Genomic DNA, 23,517 nt, shown 5'->3' with positions numbered 1-23,517 from the left:
CATGATTCTTTTTCAAGCTAGACTCACGAACCTGCTGGAATACTTCAAAGGAAAAACAAGTGTCTGTGCTACCTGCTTTCAAGATTTATTGTTTTTTAAATGCTACCTTGAGAAGTTGTTCTTCTGGGCTTGGGAAGGAAAGAGAGGCCTCCTGTGGGAGGGGGTCAGCTTTCCCCACATCCCCAAGTGAACAGAAGCCAGCTCAGAAAGGCCAGGGAAATGGCGGGGGGAGCGGGGGAGCGGAGAACCTGGAGCCAACTGTAAAGTCGGCAAGGTCCAGTTCACATTGCCAGATCCAATTTAAAAAAATTCAGACTGCCCCTGAAAGAGCAAAATGGGTACAATGTAAAAATGTTCTAAGTTTACTGTCCAGTGTTACTGCCAAAAACCCACTGCCGTTTGGACGTGCTGTAAGAGCATTTCCTCAAAAGCCACATAAACTACATATTTTTTTAATCAAATTAAGGTAGGGGGATACTGACAAAATTCTATATTGATGATAAAGTGTTTCAAATGACATTTGGCCCTTGGAGTTTCCCGGATAAAAACAAAAGCTGCGAAATGTGGTACAGGCAGCTGTTTCTCTAGTTCTGGCGTAAGAAAAGGCGTGTGTGGGTACCAACGACCTGCCACAGCCTGGAGACACCCCCAGTTCTCCGAATCACATGCTAGCCCACAACCAACACAGGCTGATTAGTGGGCACGTTGGGTTTTGGTGCAAGGCACACGAGGTCTCCCAATGCCTGCTGGAGCTAAATCGGGGCCAAGAAGGGGGACGGCCCACAGGGACGCACTGAAAGCCAGTATGTTCGCTACTGCAGATCAAGCCACGCCCTGAAACCCACAGGAAAGACGCTACCAAAGACAAGGAGACACCTGTCTGTGGACCCCCAAAGGGAAGCACGAACCTCCAAACCTCTGCTCAGTGGTTGGTGTCACTGCTTGAATTTAAGAAACCTGCAAGGAACAATGTGGGTCTTGAAAAACAGCCTAGTATTCATATTTAAAGAAAAAAATCAATCTGGTTTTTATTTCCCTGCTTCCGAATCCCTTATAGTTTATTTCATTTGAAAACGGAAATTAGCTAATTCCATTGTTCTCTCAACTTTTTAGTTAGCTTGTATGAAGCTTACTGCAGTCATTCTTAATCCCTATATTGTCGATCTTATTACTTCACCCTACTTTCTTATTCCAGCATTCGTTTACATTTTAACGATTTCACTTATCCACCCAGCAAATATTTACTGATTGCCCTGTATGTATCAGCCACTGTTTCAGGTGCTGGGGGCACAGTGGTAAACAAGATCTGAGCAAATTATATGACACGCTTGGCAAACTCTTTTGGAAACTGAACTTTTTAAATTTTGGTTATCCAATACATGAATATACAGTCTGCTCATCAGAAGGAAGCTTCTTCTTGTTATGACTGTGGGACACATGAACACTGCACAAAGCTTCTGCAAAGAAGTAAAAGTAGGACTTCCCTGGTGGTGCAGTGGTTAAGAATCTGCCTGCCAATGCAGGGGACACGGGTTCGAGCCCTGGTCTGGGAAGATCCCACATGCCACGGAGCAACTAAGCCCGTGCACCACAACTACTGAGCCTGTGCTCCAGAGCCTGAGGCCACAACTACTGAGCCCATGTGCCACAACTACTGAGCCAATGTGCTACAACTACTGAAGACGGTGTGCCTAGAGCCCATGCTCCACAACAAGAGAAGCCACCGCAATGAGAAGCCCGTGGACCACAACGAAGAGTAGCCCCCGCTCACCAAAACCAGAGAAAGCCCGCGTGCAGCAACGAAGACCCAATGCAGCCAAAGATAAAATAAATAAAATAATTTTTAAAAAAAGTAAAAGTAGCAACCACTTATAGAGGGCTTCCTCGACGCCAGGGATTGTTCTAAGTTCTTTACCCATATTAACCAAGTTAATCCTCCCAATGACCCTCTGGGTCATTATAATTATCTCCATTTTACAGATGAGAAAACTGAGGCCCAGCAAGCTTACATGACTTCTCTAAAGGCAGTCAGTGGTGGAGCTGGCCTTGAACTCAGCAGTCTGGCTCAAGGTAGCCTTTTTCTGACCCCGGTGGGGCTGAGGCCTCCTTAAGGTTTGCTTCTGACATAATGTAATTTAAAACAGCAGGAGGCAAGAAGAGGCGTTTGTTGGGAAAAGAATCATGTTGCAGAGAGAACTGGCAATAAATATTCCTGATCGGCTGCCTGATAAGGATGGAATGGGGTTTGGAGAATTTCACACTCTCATGAAATAAACATGTGATTTTTGACCTTCCAGAAGTGACAGAAACTATTCAAAGTATCCCATTTTTATCTTTTCCCCCTTTCAGCCTTCACTTTACACTGTGCTGTCCTGGCAGAATCTTGCTCACAGTTGGCTGTGGCTTCCCAAGGGCTAAAGAAATGCCCAGACACATATAACCTGGGGAACAGGGACACATCTAGCTTTGGGAATATCAAAGGTCAGTCGTGCTGCATGCAAAAGCTTATAGCGTTCTGCACAAAAACCCCCTCACTACATAAAGGTTGAAGATTTGCCAAAAGCCACAGAATTGGACCTTAACATCTTCTATAGGTACCTAATCAAACTGTCCCTCCTGATAAGTGAACTCCCATGTCTTGAATTCCAGGAACATTACACATATTACAAACTGTGGTCCCCAGACCACAGCAACATCATCACCTGGGAGCCGGTTAGAAATGGAGACCCTCAGGCCTCACCCAGACCTGCTGGATCGGAGTCTGCATTTTAACAAGAGCCCCAAGTGATCCATGTGAATATTAAAATCGGAGAAGCGCTGGAATGGTCACTAATTCCATCTTCTAGCTATTTAAGGTGCTGGGAGGGGAGCTGTTGGTGACTCTCTATTGGTTATAAACACATCAATCTCTTGAAAGGTATATTCTCAGCCTCACCTCGTGATTTAACTTAAAACTACCTTCCTGATGCAATACAATCTTCAGTTCGTTTTTATGGTAGATCTAGACTTTTTACAATCCAATCATTCCTGTGTGAGCAGACATTAAGGCTTCAGATGTGCAAAACTACGTTTCTTATGACACCCAGAAAGAAATGGTCAAGAGCCCCCCGTGTGGACAATGACTCACACTGGTGTCTTTTCTTCAGAGCAGGTTAATTGCCTTTCCCAAATCCCAGCAAGTCCCTTTAGCATAGACCACAAACATAAATCTCAGCCCAGCTCCTGCCCAAGTTAACACAAAGTAATCAAAATAATAATAACAGCTACCGTTCGTGTGGTGCTTACAACACGTCTGATGCTGTTTTGACAACTTAAAGTGTAAAAAAAAAAAAAATCACTTAATCCTCACAGCAACCTTATTTTACACATGAGGACAACGAAGGACAGAGAGGTTCAATGGTCTGCCCTAAGCCACACAGCTAGTTCATGGTGGTGATTCTAATCCAGGCCAGCTGTCTCCAGAGTCCACACTGGTAACCACAGCACCACATGGCCTCTCAGAGCCCAAATTAATGCTGCCCAGGCTTCCAAGAGTCCCTTATTCAAATGCTCTCATAATAAAGACTGATCGGGCTTCCCTGGTGGCGCAGTGGTTAAGAATCCGCCTGCCAGTGCAGGAGACACGGGTTTGAGTCCTGGTCCGGGAAGATCCCGCATGCCGCGGAGCAACTGGGCCTGCGCGCCACGACTACTGAGCCTGGGCTCTACAGCCTGTGAACCACAACTTCTGAGCCCGCGTGCCACAACTACTGAAGCCTGCCCACCTAGAGCCCGAGCTCCGCAACAAGAGAAGCCACCGCAATGAGAAGCCTGCGCACCGCAACGAAGAGTAGCCCCCGCTCACCACAACTAGAAAAAAGCCTGCGTGCAGCAGCGAAGACCCAATGCAGCAAAAAGTAAATATAATTTATTAATTAATTAATTTTAAAAAATAAAGACTGATCAGTTATTTAGGAGAATGTAATTCACTTCAGAGGTTTCAGTTGACAAAAAGAGAGAGGCTGGCAGCTACTAAGACATTATTTCACTAAGTTAAAACATTATTAACCTCTGGTTTCTAATTCTTAGTTGGGATTGCAAGAGCACGTGGTCTGCTGCTTGGAAGTGCTTTAAAATGTCCTCCTGCCTGTAACTGGTACCAGCTCTGACATTAAAACTGCACTGTATTTTCTATAAATGAGAAGCAGTTCTAAATGTTAAGGATTCATGATATTGCTGGCTTTGATTATGCATTAAATCAGTGGTCTAATTTCTCTTTTTAGCTGCAGATAACTCTTTTTGTAAGTGAAATCTTAAAGACAATACCAATACATGTGACTGGGTAAAGCCTTGGGCTTTGGTTGAAGTGGAGAGAAGGAAATCTCTTGACCTTTACCATCTGCCTCAGTATCCCAAGAAGACCCGTCCCTAGAGTCCTGAAAACACAGAATGAAAAACGCCAAGGGCAACACAGTGAGCCGCCTCTCCTCTGCACCAATTCAGCTCTCCTTAGACCCTCCCTGCCTGACTCTACACAAGGTGAGGTCCTCTGCCTTATACCTGAAAGACCTCACAGGACCTGTATTCTCCCCTGTGAAGCTGAAGAGAAGGAAACTAGACGCACAGTTGAAAAGCGCACTGCCCAATGCTTGGCAAAACACGAATGGGTCACGGAAACAATGAAGGGTGACGTTTCCAACTGCAAAGTAACGTGGAGGCCTGCCAGGGCGTAGATAGCAGTCAGCTATATATGCTTATTAGGGAGTGAATTTTGATATTTTTTTTCTTCAATCACTTCTGTTTGCACTGGAAGCAAAGCAAAATAACACATACTCCTAGGCACAGTACAGGAAAAGAACTGCGGGTTACGGTGCAGGAAATACAAAAACCAGTGAAGTCCTAACCAGTAATCATGACCAACCTCTTAACCATGAATGCATCCCACTGCCTGGCCATCATCCCTGTGGGTGCATATAAACAAAATCTAAATTTACATAAATTAGTATTTAAAATAGTTTTAAGTGCTCTTTGCACGAAGAGAATGGCAAAGTGGTTCCCAATATATTGATACCACTCAACAACAGGTAACAGACAACAGGTAGCACGTGTGGAACTGGAGGTGGGAGGGGCCCTCCCAGATCCCCCCTTCCCATCCCTTTTGATCATTTCCGCCTAAGAGACCACATTACCGAGCTCACCACCAGAAGCCTGGGCTCCAGGCAAGCAGTTCTGGTGCGCAATTAACACAGTACTGGCCATACCCTTTTCCTACCAAAATCTCTTCACAAAGTTTAGCCAAAATTGATCTCATTTGATTAAAAGGTGGGACCTGGAACCGAAATATTATAAAGTCTCAGTTAAGAAGAATGTACAGGGCGTGGCGTGTATGGATTAAATACATGTTCAAGTTAATTTTTTTAAAAACCTCTCTATGATGTCGTAGTGTGCTGTCCTTACTAAGTTGAGCATAAATAATTAAATCAATCTTCGGGGAGTGGAGTCAGTTCTGGTTTTTGTTTCTTAAACGAGGCACTCTAAAACTGCACGATAAACAAAAGGAAACAGGCTCAATCTGCACACATATTAAGATGAATCTTGAAAACTGCTTTTTTACCAAATTCTTTACATGGGCTTGCTTTCCTGTAATTTTCCTAACTCTAAAGGTTTGCACGTGGCAAAATAAATTCTGGGTTCCCTTAGGTTGCATTTATTCTGACACCTTTGAAGCAAGTCCATCCCCTGGGACTTGAACCGTGACAAACCCGGTGAGAGTTGTCGACCCAGAGCGGGCCAGCCTCGTGTCGCCGCATACCTCAGCTTTCACAAACACACCACAGCGCGGCTTACCTTGACTCCCAGGGCTTCTCCAGAAATGACAGCAACGGTCACGGCCTCCTTACTGGGTTTAGGGATTTCGCTGCTTTTCAGTTCCTGGTACCGAGGCTCCACCATCTTCTGTGGGCTCCTCAAGTTAACCCACAGCTGTAGGCCGTGGACTGGCTCCTCCGAGCAAGGCATCTCGGCGTGCACGATGCCCCGGCCCGCGGTCATCCACTGCAAACACCAGACCGACAAGAAGGAAGTGCGACCCGGCCTCTAATGAGTCCACAGGTGGGATGATTACCACCTGGTAACTAAGTCAGGCACCTTACAAGTCTGCTTTCCGAGGAATAACAAAACGACAGAGACGACTGCTGCGGCCCTTTCCAGTTTTCCAAACATGTCCCATGCTTCCGCGTGTGCGATCAAATCATCAGCTCTGGAATTCACACAAATGGAAGAACCCCCTCTTTGACATCCCTGAGTCTTAGATTGCGCCCCTAGATGGGGAGTTGCGGGCAGAGAGTAAACTGAGAAGCGCTCTCCGGAGACGCATCTTAACAAGTGAAGAAAGCAGGACTGGGCAGGGGGAGAAGCCAATCACCAATGCAGTTATTGTACAACGGAGGCCTTAGCCGAGCCAACAGGGAGCTCTGGAGTCAGATGAAACTTCAGAATTGTCCCAAATTGAGGCTTTTCTATCCCCACATCAGCAAACCCTTGACTGTGGGCCACCCTGCAGTAGCGAGCACAACCTTGGGAGAGGCGGTTCCCGGGACAGAGGGCAGCGCCCAGAGTGGGATGCAGCTGAGAGCCATCAACAGCCGGTATTCGCAGCAGCTGGAGGACACGAGGTGGGCCTACTGGTACCCATGGAGGCCCACGGGACCCACCACACCATAGGCAGCTGACTTCAACACGGGGAACGGAGCCCTCACCACTTGGAGGAAGTTACTGCCTCCGCTCTTCTGCAGACTTTTCAAGCGTTCATTTATTTCTTTACTAAGAGCACATGAGGGGCCAGCCCCAGATGCCAACCTCGGGATCTGAGGATAAAGGGATAGAACACAATAGGTAGGTTTCTTGCCCGTCTCAGCTTGGGTTCTCCCACAGAAGATGCTGAGACAAAGGCTCGAGTGCAGGGAGTATATCTGGCAAGTGGCACAGAAAGCACAAGTAGGGAAGAGCAGGAAGGTGAGCCAGGCAAGGGAGAAAGCCACAAAGGGGGGTTAACGAGCAGGTTACACCTGTGGGCACCTGGGGCTCAATCCCACTGGGAACCATGCCGAGGCACGTTAGAATTGATGCGTGGAGGGCGGAAGAATCCACTTCCGGGGTCACAAGCAGTCGAAGCTACGCTTTACACTCTGCTCCGGGGACAGGTTACTGTTGACTTTTGGGCACGACTCTTTGCCCTTTTGCTTTTCTGTCTCTCAATCTCCTGTTCACTGAAACACCACGATTCAAATATTTGCAGATGTCATCCCCCAAAATATGTAAATGATCCCAGAAACTACCTGTACAGAGTCCACACTTACAAGAACTGGCAAAGATGAACCAAGCACTTCCTGGGGATTTTAATGGTAACACGTCTCAGACAGGACTAGGATGGTGGCCGGGTTTGGGTCATGCTCTTTAAGTCACAACACCTACCCCTGCAGATGGACTGGAAGATAAATAGAAAATTGTCTCAAAGGCAGCAGAGAGATCTAGAAAGATGAGGCCGGAAACTGGCGCAGTGAATGTGGCAGCAACTGGGACATCATGAGTGACCGTGACCTGAACAGCTTCAGAAAAGGTTTGGGGGGGCAGTGCTGAGAGGCCAACCCTGATTTCAGTGACTGGAGGATGGGACGGAAGAGAAGGAAGCCGAGACAGTGACTTGTGAGTACTTTTTTCAGAAACATCAGGAAAAGCCCTACGTGGGAGCTAAAAACTGATTGTGAGGGCCCAGGGAAGCATGAGAGAGGAATACAAGGGACCTGTGCAGGTTTTCAGGCGGAGTGCAAGAAGCCATAGAAAGGGACAAGTCCAAGGTGTAACAGACAGAGCAGGGGACGCGGGAAGCTACCAGAAGTGGGTGGGACGGAGCAGCCTCACCCAAAGACTATGAAACCATCAGCCATTCCTCATCTCGGCCATACCTGCAGGTCTCCTGGGTCCAACTGGCCAGTGTGTCCACAGAAGTCTTCATGGGCCACGCTGCCCCCTTCCAGGAGGTAAGGTACCTTTGGGGAAAAAAAGAAAAAAAACAGAAGAAAAAGTAGGTGTTGGAGGGCTGTGAAGAGTTGTTCACGTTTTCCACTGAAAATGTGTTGACCAAAGTGTCAGGAGCAACTACGATGGTTGAGCGAGCTGAGGGGATGAACCTCAGTGACAGGGCCACGCTAGCCTGAGCAACATCTTTGAGAGAATTTCAAGTGGGAGCCCCTTCCTCCGGGCAGATGCAGCCCTGAGCAAGCAGAGCTCCCAGCTGGGTGAGAGGGACCGCCACTCATACCCTCAGCCCGCCGGGATGAGGCCCTGCCACGGTGGGTCCCAGAGCCCAGGGTGAAAGAGAGGCAGCTCCTGTTGAAACAGCAGGAGCCTTGTTACCAAGGCCACGTTCACCCAGGTGTGTGGGACGACAGATCTCAGGCCTCCACACCTTCCTTCACAGGCTGATAGGAGAAATCCAAAGGACGTATGTCTTTCCAACACCAGGCACACGCACTCCTGAGGCGCTCAATAAATGCTGGCGAGATGTATCAGATGAATTCATAGAAATTAAAGTCAACTTTTCCAGAGGCAAGACCGTACTAAATCTAAAAGCATTGTCCGTCCGTGTTGACATTCTGTGTTGTCCGTCACAGTAGCCACTAGCCACAAGTGGCTACGTTTAAAATAATTAAACAAAATAAAAAATTTCGCAGGTTCAACGGCCCCATGTGCCTAGTGGCCACCACAGTGGACAGCGCAGATTACAACGCATTTCCATCTTCAAAGAAAGTTCTATTTGACGACACTGATCTTGGTAAATAAATCTGCGTACCAGCAGCCATCTATGGGAGGCATTCTGTGCAGGGAGCAAAACCCTCCTGGGAGCGTCTGCAATCACAGTACCTCTTGGCAGAACGAAATTTCACCGATTCTAAACAGCACTAGAAAATCGAGCCCTTCTTATTTCATGATTTCACTAAACGGAAAAGTCAAGCAGCTCTACAATTCTCACTTTAAAAACGACTGTGATTATCCTAACTAACAAAAACGAAAAAGACACCCAACTACTTAGCGTTTTAAACTACCCCAGGGACATGGTAACATTTGAAATGTAAGACTTAACACCGAAAGCTTAAGACGCCGTTCGTACGTTGGTGCTGGGGTCCTCTCTGTACCCCTCTATTTAGATTCGACTTTCCATTTTGCTCATTTTGTACACACTTATGAAATTCATCTGTAATGCCAACAAGAAATACCAATCAGCCACAACAGCTCTGAAAGGTGTCTGCAAAACCATGTTTACTGGCGAACCACGCGTGGCTCCCCGCCTCAGGCTTACGGGTGACAACTCCGATCGTTTGCATCATTGGATGACGTTTTCACATTCTAGCTATCCAAATGCTTTCTTTAAAGCTTAATGTGTTTATCCGTTTTAACCTTGGAAACTGTACTTCAAAACTCTCTTTAACCATTATTAAACGAGCAAACCAGAAAATGCAGTCTGCAATTAAAATCCCAATATCTCTTGTAATTATGTAAGCCAGATCTAATTTTTGCTCAAAGACCCATTCCACCAAATATAGCAATTTAAGTCACTACTTAAAAAGAGTAAATAATACTTTTTAAGGAACAAATCACAAATCTCTAAAACCACAAAAAAGAAAGAGTAGAAATATTATATTTCAACAGGAAAGAAAAACAAAAAAAAATACACCCAAGAGGTAATAAGAGAAGAGAAAATATCTATGAAGGTTTCAGCATATATATCAGATACTACTGTTTTACACAAATAAGATTATTTCCTCCTCCATACAAGAACGCATTATATATGTCTAGGCCAGATTGTTTTTGCAGTCTGTTTTTGCTGTATCCTAAGGCATAAAAAGTAGATCTAACTTTTTTAATATGAAAATTCAAAAAGTTGTTTCATAACCTGTAAGTGGCAATGGGTTTCTGATCATTTTCCTATACATTTGTGTATTTAGGAACTAGCCAAAAGATTATCAATTCATAGATGTAAAACTTACAACAGAATACTTTTTAAATAATAAAGATTTATGAATTCATTGAACAAATAGTCATTGAGGTCTTCCAATGGAAACGACACAGAAAATATCAATAATTGTTTTCATGAAGCTCATATTCTCATGCAGAACAGAGTAACTGGGAATAAAATACGGAGTAAGGGTCCTGCTGGGTAAGTACACGGTCGTGTGAGGAGCACAGGAAGGATTTAGCTCACACTTGGGAGCCAGATAAAGCTTCTCGGAGGAAGTGAGTCCTAAGGAGGGAAGGGAGTAAGCCAGACAAAAAAAGATGGCAGTGAAGGTGGGCCAGGAGTGTGTTTCAGGCACGTGTGAAGACCAAGAAGTGAGGGAGATCATGACTCACGCAAGGAGCACGAATGGCAAGACATAAGCCTAGAGACAAGAAGGGGCCACAAAATAAAACCAAGATTGCACTAACACTAGATTCAGCCATGACCTTGGTGTCCTATATCAGTGTGACCCCTGCTCCATCAGCAGGGCAGGACCTTCCACACAGTGTTAGGGAAAACCTCCGCTGCCCTTGGTGATATCTCCCTCCCCATGGAGGGTACTCCATTAACATTAACACTCCTCAACTCTTGCTGTATCTCATCCACCCCTCCATAGTGGGAAGGAAACAGCTTGATCTGATTGGTGGACTTGAAAGAAGCAGCTGCGCTCGCATAGCTGAACCCTGCTTCTCCTTTTCCTCTTTGGGAATCAGCCTGCCACAGGTCAGGGTCCTCCTCCGCTCTTTGCCTCTGTGAGAAGGGCCAGCCCCCATGGCAGTGGCCTGCAGGGCTCCAGCACAGCCAGTGAGGTCTGAATGGAGTCTGCCTCAGTTTCAGGTGCTGTATTCAGAAGCCCAGCTGCCTGCAGATATAAGCCACATTCGACAGTATCAGCTTTATTGGAAATAAAGGTCTATTTTTGTCTGCTATCTTTCTTACTCTTTCATCTCAACTGGTTCGGAATTCAGGCTAGGAAAGCAGGCCATCGTTTATTCTGCCTCTTCATATTCCCACCTCAGGGCAACTTAAGACCTGGTACTGTCATGCTCTTGAAATCTTATACTACAGCCTTATAAAAAACCCACCTCTTCTGGAGCAAATTTTATTTTATTTTTATTTTATTTTATTGAGTGCTGGATCTTGAAACCAAGTATTTGTAGAGCACTTACTCCAGCGCAAGTCGAGCTGGCTGACACGAGGACTCTTCGTGTGTCATCCTACAGAACAATGTCACCGAGGTATACTGTGTACAGAATGGCCTTGGTAGCAACCTTTATCCCAGCAAGTGACAGGCAGATGGCTACAGACACTGGAGGGTCTAGACTGTGGTTAACTTTATGTATCAACTTGGCTGGGCTAAGGGATGCCCAGATAGCTGGTAAAACATTTCTGGGTGTGTCTGTGAAGGTGTTTCTGGATGAGATTAGTATTTGCATCAGCAGACTGAGGAAAGAGGATCCAGCATCGCCAGTGTGGGTGGGGCACGATCCAATCTGTTGAGGGCTCGAATAGAACACAAAGGTGGAGAAAGGATGAGCCGTTGCTCTGTCTTCTTCAGCTGGGACGACAATCTTCTCCTGCCCTCAGACATCAAAGCTCCCGATTCTCAGCCTTCCGATTCTGGGCCTTGGTCTGAATTATACCGCCACCTTTCCTGGTTCACCAGCTGGTAGACAGTAGACTGTGACATTTCCCCACCTTCCTTAATCACACGAGCCAATTCCTATAATAAATCTCCTCTTACATAATCTCTATATATCCAATTGGTTCTGTTTCTCTGGAAAACCCTGACTAGATTTTAAGTCTAAAACCCCCTCCTGGAAACTTGCTATCATAATGGCAACAGTGCAACATTGGCACGGGAACAAAGGAGATCCATTTGTAGGGGAAATTAACATATAATGACAGCAATTTCAAATCAGTGGGGCAAGGATGCCTTTTCCAATAAACGGTATTGGAACAAGTGACTGACCAAATGAGATATGACTAAAAGAATGTTCACAACCTAAAAGTTGAGAGCTATATTGTATTCGGCGGGCATACTAAGGACCACAAGCCCGAGAGGCAGCATCTCAAGTAAACCTGAGAAACTGCTCCGAGGCGGCCAGGGGGAGGCAGGATATATAGGGGTTTTGCAGCAAAGGGCAGGTAGTCTGTAGGTCGAAAGATTACTGTTAATTAAAGAAAACCAGATATCTCACGTTAAGGAATTTAGGGCTTTTCTACGTATGGGAAGATGCAGGAGTCTGGGCTCACTGAAACCATTCCTTTGATATGCACCTCAGCTATCTGGGGCCAGGATCCTGTGTTTTCACATCCTGAGTCTCCTCAGGGCTCACCGTGGGGAGTGGGTGCAGTCTGACGGCTGCTAGATGGCAGGTATTCTTTCATCCCTGAGTTCCCTCAGGGCTCTCCAGCTCACCAAGGCGGTGGCTGCAATCCCTGAGGATTGTGACATCCTTTGTTTACAGATATGGCAGGAAGTATTTTATTTCTCAGAGAAAAGAGAGTAAGCCCCCACTACATGCAGAAACGTGTTCCAAATGGATTAAGGATTTTAAAAATACACTTAGAAGATTTAAATGTAAGGAGACAACAAAAATCCAAAATGTCTGCACAAATCTCTCTCAGCAATGTTTATTATGATGGCAAAAAGACAGGAACAATCTGGACGATGGGTTAATAGGGTACACTTAGCTAAATAATGGTACAGCCATACAAGAGGATATTATTATGCACCTGTTAAAAAGTGATACAGATCTCTATTCACTGATACAGAAAAATGAAATATTATTTAATCAAAAAAGCAGGCTACAGAGCAGCAATTGTATTTAAAGGGTCAAAGGCAACGATGCATTTAAATGGGTTCATTCAAATAAAACTGTAGCCCGTCATGCTGTCTACGCGTGTAAGTGCCTGGGTGGACACATGTCAAAATGTGAACAAAGGTCATCTCCAAAGGGTGGAAATGCAAGTACGTTTTATTATCTGCTTTCTCTTCTGCTGGTCTACGTTTTCTGCAATGAGTAGTTTACTTTTTTACAATGGAAACTTTTTTTATTTGGGGAAAATAAAAAGATGTTGCCACTAATCAGTGAATGAAAGTAAGTGATATGCTTCATTGTGCACAAATGCTGGCGAATATTGGTTCCCTGTGTGCGTAAACTGGGGCTGGAAGGAAGGCAATGAGACATAAGGCAAAACACTAAGAATCAGAATAACTCCCTATTACCTGTGAGGACCACATAGGTACCTCTGCCTTTAATATGCTGCTAGATGGGAAATATCTGGAATTCTTATAGAGGGCACTCATGCCAAAATAAGAATTAAGCACTTAGGACTCCATACAGAGCTTAAGAATTTCAGAGGACAAATAAAAAGCTTCCAAACTTCATACAACCAGCCAAACTACACTGAGCAGTGTCTAGAATTGCTTTCCTTTTCCTGTTATTCATGTACTTTTAATTAAAATAACTGCATAATAAAGGCAAATTTCTTTCTGTTTGGGCTGAAGCTCCCCTTTGGCTTCTCAAAGGAGTCTCTTTCAAATCATGTTCTTTCCCTCCCCCAAGATCTTTCAATTATCCAAGCCTAGGGACTTTCAAGTTGTTAATCATCTAAAACTATGTCAGGCAACTTGCAAAAGTAAATTGTCGGGAACATGAGTCACTTAAAGATGAAAATTTACATGGATATCAAAAGAGGGTTTTTTTTTTTTTTGCAAATTTTATTTTAGGGAGCAGTTCCAACACTGTTTCTAAAAGACTGACGAGACCATTACTGCTGCCTTTTTCCCCTACCTTTGCCGTGTGGATGTGCTCTTTTCTCTGGCAGTACACAAGTAAACAGCATCTCCCCTATCCTAAATAAAATCTGAATTAGAGAAGTCTGGCCAAGGACGCTTTACTGAGTCTGTAATGCCAACCTTTTACTACTTAAAGCAAAAAACACGCTTTTCGCCTTTGGGGAAAGAAAAATCAGAAACCCAGGAAATGTTATTTACTATCTTTTATTTATTTATTTATTTTTGCTAAGTGCTGTAAATGTTACACTGAGACCTTAAGGATAAATTAAGGGCTGCAGAGGATTAAAAAACAAACAAACCTCAGGCAGTACTTTGAGAACTGACATGATCCAGATGATTTTTTAGGCCATTACATAATCGCAAACACCTGGAGAACTGCCGTGGGTGGTTGAGAGGATTGGGAGTGTTATGTTTAAACTGGAGACTTGCATGTGTCTAATTAAGTAAGAAATCTGTAATTTGAAACAGGTGTTTTCTTAAAGGACTTGCCGTGCTTCCTGGTCCTGCTGCATCCTTTCCTGGTCCTAAACTTTCCACGGGTCTTTACGAAATATTTGTGCTTCCTTGTCAGTTCTTATTTGTTTCTGTGTTTGTTTGTATTTGGAAAGAGAAAGACACAAACCCACAACAGTAATGAAAGTAAAGCATTACCTGCAATATGAAGTTTAGAGAAGGTGTACCTCAAGGAGCTATAAATGAATCCTGAAGAACTACAGCACTGAACAGAGTTTGTTGTTTCTGGTTGGTATTTAGGAAGAAGAGTGTCATGACCTCATTCCCTGTTACAGATGCAAAACACACTCTTTAAAAGAAAAAGGTTATATTATAGATTAAACTCTGTTTTCTTTTAATTTCCATTTGCCCTAAAATGGTGCCCTTTTCTCTATTGGTAGCTGAGTAGGAAAAAGAGAAAAACAAAACAAAAACACGGGTTGAGGTCATGGCTGATGAGAGAGGCCGGCAGGGAACATCTTGCGTAATCGAAGCGGCTAACTGGTCTTCAAGGACAGAAACAGCATGTTTGAATCCATACAATCCAGGACCCGACTTATTTTACAAAAATGTCTTAATTTCTTGAGCAATCACTGAGAAACCTAGAAATTCACACCCCGCCCCCAAGTTGGCTCATCCAATCACGACCCCACAAAAACACCTTCACAAGCGCCAGAAGGTCGTTTGCACAAAAGAGGAAAAGAGAAGCAACATGGTTTAGGTATTCAGCCAAGGGGCAAACCCAAACCTTTTAACGCTCTGCCACAACCCCTGGAGACGCCCCCTGCTGGTGAAGCCCTGCCTCGGGAGCCACTCGGGCACTGGAGCCTGGGTGGGAACCTGGGCTTTGCCACTTACTTGCCAGGTGTGAGATGTGGGGTGAAGGCCTTAACTTCTCGGAGGCTCAGTTTCTTCACTTACAACAGGGACCTAGGCAATGAGCTCACCGAGCATGGTGAGGGATAACCCAGGTGATGTGTGCAAAGCACATAACAAGTGTTCAGTAAGTTCTAGAATCAGCACGTTTGCCACATTCCTCGAGCAGAGATCCTGTTCATGGGTCCTCCCTCTGGTCCTCACTGAGGCTTCCTGGAATGATTTCCCCCAATATTCTCATGGTTTGCGTCCTTACTTCATTCAGGCCTCTGCTCAAATATCACTGCCTAGAGACTTCCCTTGCACTCCAGTGGTTAAGACTTAGCCTTCCAATGCAGGGGGTGTGCATTCGATCCCTGGTCGGGGAGCTAAGATCCCACATGCCTCACGGCCAAAAAACCAAAACAGAAAACAGAAGCAATACTGTAACAAATTCAACAAAGACTTTAAAAATGATCCACATCAAAAAAAAAAAATGTCACTGCCTAAGAGAGGCCACCCCCAACCAGGTCATCTAACTGGTCAATCTATTCTCAATCCTCCGACTCTGTTTCTTCTTCCTAGCTTTTTCATGAAGGGCACTATATTATATAATTATTTGGTTATTCATTTATTATCTGTCTTCCCTAAGAAAATGCAACCTCCCTGAAGGCTAGAACATATAGCTGACACTGAAGATGGATGGATGGATGGAAGGAAGGAAGGAAGGAAGGGCAGCATCTTGTATTTGCATAGCATTTCAGCACTTAAAAAGCATATGATCCTGGGAATACATTATCACCTACACGATACTGATGAAAACACTGTGGCTTAGTGTGATTAAGTTTACACCATTAATAGTAGCAGAGAAAGGACTTAACATTTTCTGTCTCTGAGAATAAAACTATTTTCACTCTCCCACAATGTCCCACAGATGCTGGCGCCATCTTGGCAGTAACACAGGTGTTGTGAGCACAGCACCTGCCTTGGAGGAGACGGCTGATGGGAGCTGCAAGAGGAGCCAGCGCTGCCAACTGCGAGGGCTTCAGGCAACCTGGCACCTCTGGCAAAGAAAGGGTCCTTGCTATTGTATACAAAGCTGAAAACAGGCCTCGGGATTCCCAGGTGAAGTGGAGAAGAGGTTGATGGAGGGCCAGGCAGCCCCGTGATCCCGCGATGAGGTGATCACGGGATCCTTCTTTGGTGTGGACGTTGACAAGTTCTACCCAACAACGTCTAACTACAGAGCAATGAACAAATGACTTGAAAGCAACTTTCCTTTTCTATTTTTCTGTTGCTCCCCTCACAAAAGTCTCCCAAATTTACTAATTTTCCTTTCACCCTGAATACAATTTCAGACATGCACATCGAGGTTCTACGATGATCACATTCCCAAATCCACTCAGGCTGAATTGCAAACTTCCTGAGAATCTTCCAGCTGCTTCTAGAACCCCAGATTCAGACATGCCCTTCCTCTTCAAACTCCACTCAGGATTCAACCCTTTGGGGGAATCTCTTCAGACAAACTACTCCTGGCTCCCCATGTCGTCAGGCCAGCCTCTTAACTGATACCACCTACATCTTGTAAAACTGTGGTCAAGGCGTTCACGTCCATTGTTTCATTTCCCATGTTATACTGAAGGGGCTTCTAGGGAATGGCGTGCCAGCTTCTACAATTACCCCAATTTCCCACATACAAAAGCACTATGTCGGGCTCCCCTGGCGGCGCAGTGGTTGAGAGTCTGCCTGCTAACGCAGGGGACACGGGTTCGAGCCCTGGTCTGGGAGGATCCCGCATGCCGCGGAGCAACTAGGTCTGTGCGCCACAACTACTGAGCCTGCGCGTCTGGAGCCTGTGCTCCGCAGCAAGAGAGGCCGCGATAGTGAGAGGCCCGCGCACCGTGATGAAGAGCGGCCCCCGCTTGCCACAACTAGAGAAAGCCCTCGCACAGAAACGAAGACCCGACACAGCAAAAATTAATTAATTAATTAAAAAAAAAAAAGCACTATGTCTGTACCCAGCGGGAAAGTGGGTACTTCAAAGCACTGTTGCTTAAGAGTGCCCTCTGCGGCTCCTTATGATGGGTGCTCACTGTTTTTCTAAAATCAGTTCTCGCCAAACCAGGGAGCTGTCTGGCTAAAAGATTCACCAATGACTAAGTATGTCTTCCAGCCCAAGCGCGTTGTCTCTGCTCAAAGAACACGTGTCCATGGGGCAGGCTGCCCTCTATTCATCAAGGGAGGGGATGTGCTGTGGTGTAGAAGTGAGTTTTCCTCTAGTTAAAAGCTGTCAAGGTCAACACCCAGGAAAGAAAGGCCTGAAACGCTCCTCCGCACACATGGTCCTAGGCAGGCTTGGGGCTCACAGGGCTCTTACAGAGACAGAGTTAAGGGAATCATGTCGATTTCCCTCGTTTTAATATTTTGTTAAAATTTCATTATAATAATATTTAATTTAATTAAGCAGGTGACACCTTTTGGTGGGTGATTTCTTATTATTCCTAATTCATTGTAAGGATCTAATTTCTGAATGTTTCAGTGAATGTGTTCGTTGCACTTGATGTTATCGGGCCACAGTTCTCGGGATTTTGGACTTCAAGAAGCAATAAAACACTTTATAATAAGGGGGTGTGATACAGGGATGCCAATTTTTGTCTTTCGTCTTTTTTTTTTTTTTTTTTGCGGTACGCGGGCCTCTCACTGCTGTGGCCTCTCCCGTTGCGGAGCACAGGCTCCGGACGCGCAGGCTCAGCGGCCATGGCTCACGGGCCCAGCCGCTCCGAGGCATGTGGGATCTTCCCGGATCGGAGCACGAACCCGCGTCCCCTGCATCGGCAGGCGGACTCTCAACCACTGCGCCACCAGGTAAGCCCTTTCTTTTGCCTTTTTAAATAATCCTTTTATTTTGGAATATTTTTTAATCTCATTTTCTTTTTATTTCATTTCAGCCTGCACAAGAGAAAATGTCATCACAAACTCATAAACAGGAAGTTAGAAAGCACCCAAGGGGAACACAATGATTATCCCTTCCCTACCTTCAGGGAGGTACTGGTAATTCCAGCAGGGAGGACACTACTAAAACATGTAGCTAAGAGAAGCGAATGCTGCAGAGAAGTACAATTAGTCCCACTGGACACAGAAGAAAGATCAATCCTGATGAGGATGAATCTAGAGGAATGGGGGAGTAACTCATGGAGAAGGCAGCCCCCTCAGCTGGTCCCTAAAGGACTGAAATATTGGGGAAAAGCTGGGGTGGGTGGGGCAAAACGGTACAGAGAAGGAGGAAAAGAATCTTTAGGTTGTAATAAAAGGTCATAAGCAACTAAAGCACCATTTTGTTAATTATCATGTTATTCCTAATCATGAATGGTCTCCTTGTGGCTACAAGAAGTTCAATGATTGGTCCTTAAATATCCCAGCAGTCAACCAACCCAATCCATTTCCTCATTATACTGGAAGTTCAGAGAAGTGAGAGCGTTACTTTGAACTTATGGGCAGGAAAATCCAGGTCCCTGAACCATGAGAGCAGTGGGTCCCACACTAAGTTACAGAAGAAGTATGAGGTGCTCACAGCTTGAGGATCTGTGCCACCTGTGCAACCTCACTTCAAATGCTATGAACGTGTCTATGTACTGAAACACTATCAGACGTACAGAATGGGAACTTTGTTCCAGGAGTGGGAGCATGGAAGAGTGGACCGGTGTGGGCCTGGGATCAGAGGGGCCCACCTGCCTTGTACAGGCCGTGAGCTTGACAAGTCATCACTTCTCTGGCCTCTGTTTCCTCATCTGTAAAATGGGGGGTGGGCATGTGTGCTAACAATTCCTGCTTTTCAGGGTTGCTGTGAGGTTTAGAGCTAATGCAGACACAGCACGTGAAGCGTCTCATACAACAGGGAGTTAATATTACTGCGAGGCAAATTTCCTTTGCATTTACTCCTGCATGTTCAGGCATTTCACTTGAAAAGACTGTACTGACGGGTAACTCTGAAGAAGCTTTGCTAATGGTGCTTAACATTTGGAAGAAGCTTTTTGTCACGTAATGATCTATGTTAATTTATTTTAGACTTATCTTTGGTCTCACTTAAGAAGCATTATTTTATATTTGGTAACATAAAAGAATGTTTAACGACTAGTATATAGTCTTTATTACATCCCGCTTCAATTTGTCTACTTAAGAACTCTAGGAATGTAGTCTCTCAGACACGAATGGTTTCTGTTTGTAATTGGAATCGGGTGGGGGAGTGGGGCAGATGGGGAAATTGGTTGGGAAAATATTTTGACTACTTTCAAAGAATATTTCCATTAAACTGCTTCTTTCCCTCATATGACCTATGCTGGGAGCTGTCCTGAGCACTGCAGGGTATTCAGCGGCATTCCTGGCCTCTACCCACTAGATGGCAGTAGCACCCTCCAGTTGGTATAACCAGCATGGTCTCCAGACATTGCCACAAGACCCCGTGCGGACAAAATCACCCCCAGTTGAGAACCACTGACACAGTCTAAAAGCCAGACTTTTAGACTAAAGATCTTCCCTGAAACCCTCCCAGACTTGTTAGAAGTGCTAGCTTCTCCCTCAGAATGCAAAACTACATCAGTTGGACCTCTCTGGTTCCTCCTTAAATCATTTTCTAACTTTCTTACAAACTGGAAGTCCTCTGCCCCCACCTGTAAACTCATGCACACGCATCCGTGTATACACACACACACAATTATAGTTTCCTTTCGGACAGGGAACACGTTGAGGAGGAGAAAGTTATGCTTTTTAATTTGAGGCCCTTTTAAATTTCATGGGCACCCCAATGGTGCATAAATGTTTCCTAGAGGAAGCTGCCCCTAGATCACACCCCACCCACCTTCCACTCTGGCGTATGTTATTAACTTATCTGGTTGACTGGAACAGAACACAAACGAGCTCGATTTCATGTGGAGAAGGCCGCCCCAAGGTGAAGGCCTCAGCAAGAGTTCCTGGAGAGCAAGTGAGCGCCAGGACCTTCATCGACCATGACAGAGAACACGGTTTATCTTCAAATGTGGCGTGTGAAGAGGGAATTTTGAAAATATATTTTAAACAACCAATATACATGCTCCAAATTCTAATGGTACAAAGAGAAAAAGAGGGTTAGAGTGAAAATTAACTCTTTCCCACTCTCCCTCATCACCCAGTAACCTTCCCTGGAAGGTACATTATCAGCTTCTTGGGTGTCCTTTGAAGAGAGAATCTAGGCACTCCCAAGAATCAAAGTATGAGTGGAAACAACCCGAATGTCCATCATGAGATGACTGGATAAACAAAATGTCACACAGCCATACAATGGACTATTAGCCATAAAGGAATAAGGTTCTGACACATGCTACAACATGGATGAAGCTTGAAAACATTATGCTAAGTGAAAGAAGCCAGTCACAAAAGACCACATACTGGGGCTTCCCTGGTGGCGCAGTGGTTGGGCGTCCGCCTGCCGATGCAGGGGACGCGGGTTCGTGCCCCGGTCTGGGAGGGTCCCACATGCCGCGGAGCGGCTGGGCCCGTGAGCCATGGCCGCTGAGCCTGCGCGTCCGGAGCCTGTGCTCTGCAACGGGAGAGGCCACGGCAGTGGGAGGCCCGCGTACCGCAAAAGAAAAAAAAAAAAAAAAAGACCACATACTGTAAGATTCCTTTTATATGAAGTGTCCGGAATAGGCAAATCCACAGAAACACAAAGTTTCAGATGTTGTCAGAGGTTGGGGGACATGGTGATGCAATTGACTGCTAATGGGTGACGGCTTTCTTTTGGGGGGTGATGAAAATGTCTAGAATCAGTGGTGAGACTTGCACAATCTTATGAATATACTAAATTTTCAAAAAAGCTTTGTGAATATATATTTTTATCTGCCGTTATATGTCTTCTCTCTAAGCACCATCTTCTTTCGGTATTGTTACATGAATTCTGTAATTCTGTTTTCTTTGCATCAGCGTAATCTGTGGAAGTCATCATTCATTCAGAGAATCCCCCTTCCCCACAATAAATAATAAACCATTTTGGGGAAAGAATAAAGGTACAGTCTTTGCTCTTTATACAAATCCCACATTATGCCGTAACAATTTTGTACCTTGCCTCTGTCACTTTCCAACTATCATGGAGATGATTCTTTATCAGGACCTATCAAGCTGTGACATTCTTCTACCAGCTGCGTAGTATGTCATTATATGCACACATGTATGTAAACCACTAGTTCTCAACTGGCGGCAATGTGGTGGCCTCCCTGCCCAAAGTGCACAACTGGCAATAATACCTGGAGACATTTTTTCTTGTCGCCACTGGAGGTAAGGGGGGTGCTATCGGTATCCGGTGAGAAGGGGACGGCATGCAGCGGAACAACCTACAATGCACAGACCCCCACAGCAAAGAATGATCCAACCAAAATGTCAATAGCGCCAAGGGTGAGAAACCTTGATTTAAACAGACCACGATTCATGAAAATTTAAATTATTTATAATATCTGCTTTTATAAATAATGTTGCATAATATTCCACCTTCCAGACATACAAAAATTTCCTTACATATAATCTCCACATATATAATCATTTCCCTTTTATTTTGGATACTTACTCTGTGCCTTTTTTTCTTTTTTTGACTTTTTAATATTGCACTGGAAGAAACATCTGTATAACAAGCCTCTGTTCTTATGTTGGTTTTGTTTTTGTTTTTTTCAGGAAATTATTAGACTCCTAGAAGTAGGATAATTGGATTAAAGGAGAAGAACTTTTTGCCCTGGAATTATAAGGGGTCTTATTGCTACTATGAATGGGACTGCCCCCCCATTATATCTGGCTATTGCCTTTGGGCAGGAAAGTGGGTGATTTTTGCATAGTTATTTTCTATCCATTTCTATCCATTCTATCTATTAAAAAATTAATATTTTCTATTAATAAGAGGTTTTGGTTGATGTTCTTAGCATGGTGGTGCCGAGGGGTGTCCTGGGGGTGAGGGTGGCTTTAGCTTCCTTCCTATAATCTGTTAGTGTCACCCCCAATTCACGCCAAATAAACGTATACGCTAAAATCCATACGCTGCACTGTAACGGTAACTTCAGAACAAGTCCTGTGCCCTCCAACGTGCTCCAATCACATCACCACCCAAAGCTGGATGCAGCCACCGTGGGGTTTCATTTTATTAGCATATTACCTACAAATAAATAATTTGTCCTCCTCCTTTCCAATAGCTCTCTTATTAATAGCGTCAAAGCTTCCAGAACCATATTCAATCGTGGTGGTGCTGGTAAACATTCTCATCTTTTTTCTCACAGTGACAGGAACGTGTCAATACCTCCATGTTAGAGATGAAAGAGGATGTTCCTTGAACAACAGTCTGATGCTCAGAAAATATCCTTCTTTCCTACCTTTCCTAGAGTATTTTTTTTCTTTCCAGAATGGATTTTTTTAAACGTTATGTTTTTATAATTAAATTTATTTACTTATTTATTTTTGGCTGTGTTGGGTCTTCTTTGCTTTGCACAGGCTTTCTGTACTTGCAGCGAGCAGGGGCTACTCTTCGTTGCGGTGCATGGGCTTCTCATTGCGGTGGCTTCTCTTGTTGTGGACCACGGGCTCTAAGTGCACAGGCTTCAGTAGTTGTGGCGCACAGGCTGTAGAGCGCAGGCTCAGTAGTTGTGATGCACAGGCTTAGTCACTCCACGGCATGTGGGATCTTCCTGGACCAGGGCTCAAACCCGTGTCCCCTGCATTGGCAGGCGGATTCTTAACCACTGCACCAGTGAAGTCCCTCCAGAATGGATTTTGAATTCAATCAAGCTTTTTTTTCCCCCAGCTTTGATTCAACGATGGTATGGCCTGAGTTTGAAAGTGCAACGCAAACTAGAAAAAACAGGCCGCGTGGGAGACGGGAGGTTTGGGTCCAGTTTTAAGTTTTAGGTGTGAATCAACAGAACCCTACCCTTCCTCTAGAGGTATTGTTCAGAGGTTGCATGCAAACGCTGCTGGCTGCCAACCAGTAAATGCCAGTCTGGCTTTTCTGATGGGCACACCCTTGGAAACAGAGCGGGTTTGTTCTCCTGAACAAAATCAAAGAATCTGCTGAGGCTTGTGGTGAAAAACTTGATAAAACATTTCTAAGCCCAACTAAGGACAGAATGGAGACCATCCTAAAACATTCCTGCAAAGCAGGCAGGACGGTTCCTCCTAACGTTCTTCAACTGAAGCAGAAATGGTCAACCACGTTGGTTTCCCCAGGACAGAGGGGTTCCTAGGAAAAGGGGCCTTTCAGTGCTAAAACCTGGAAAGTCCTGAGGCTATAATTTAAAGGATGATTTTGAAAGGTACAAAATGG

General features: G+C 44.9%; 1 protein-coding gene across 1 annotated transcript in view; it reads right to left on the bottom strand.

The window, feature by feature from the left end:
• PIR (pirin) overlaps positions 1 to 23,517 on the bottom strand; it is a 103,568-nt gene that overhangs the window by 55,482 nt on the left and 24,569 nt on the right. Inside the window, 2 exon segments of the mRNA XM_060138157.1 lie at positions 5,827 to 6,033; positions 7,944 to 8,027. Of these exon segments, the coding sequence (XP_059994140.1) occupies positions 5,827 to 6,033; positions 7,944 to 8,027 (291 nt within the window).

Source organism: Lagenorhynchus albirostris, chromosome X (assembly GCF_949774975.1).
Source record: "Lagenorhynchus albirostris chromosome X, mLagAlb1.1, whole genome shotgun sequence".
Classification (NCBI taxonomy): Eukaryota; Metazoa; Chordata; class Mammalia; order Artiodactyla; family Delphinidae; genus Lagenorhynchus; species Lagenorhynchus albirostris.
This window is presented reverse-complemented; position numbering and strand designations above follow the sequence as displayed.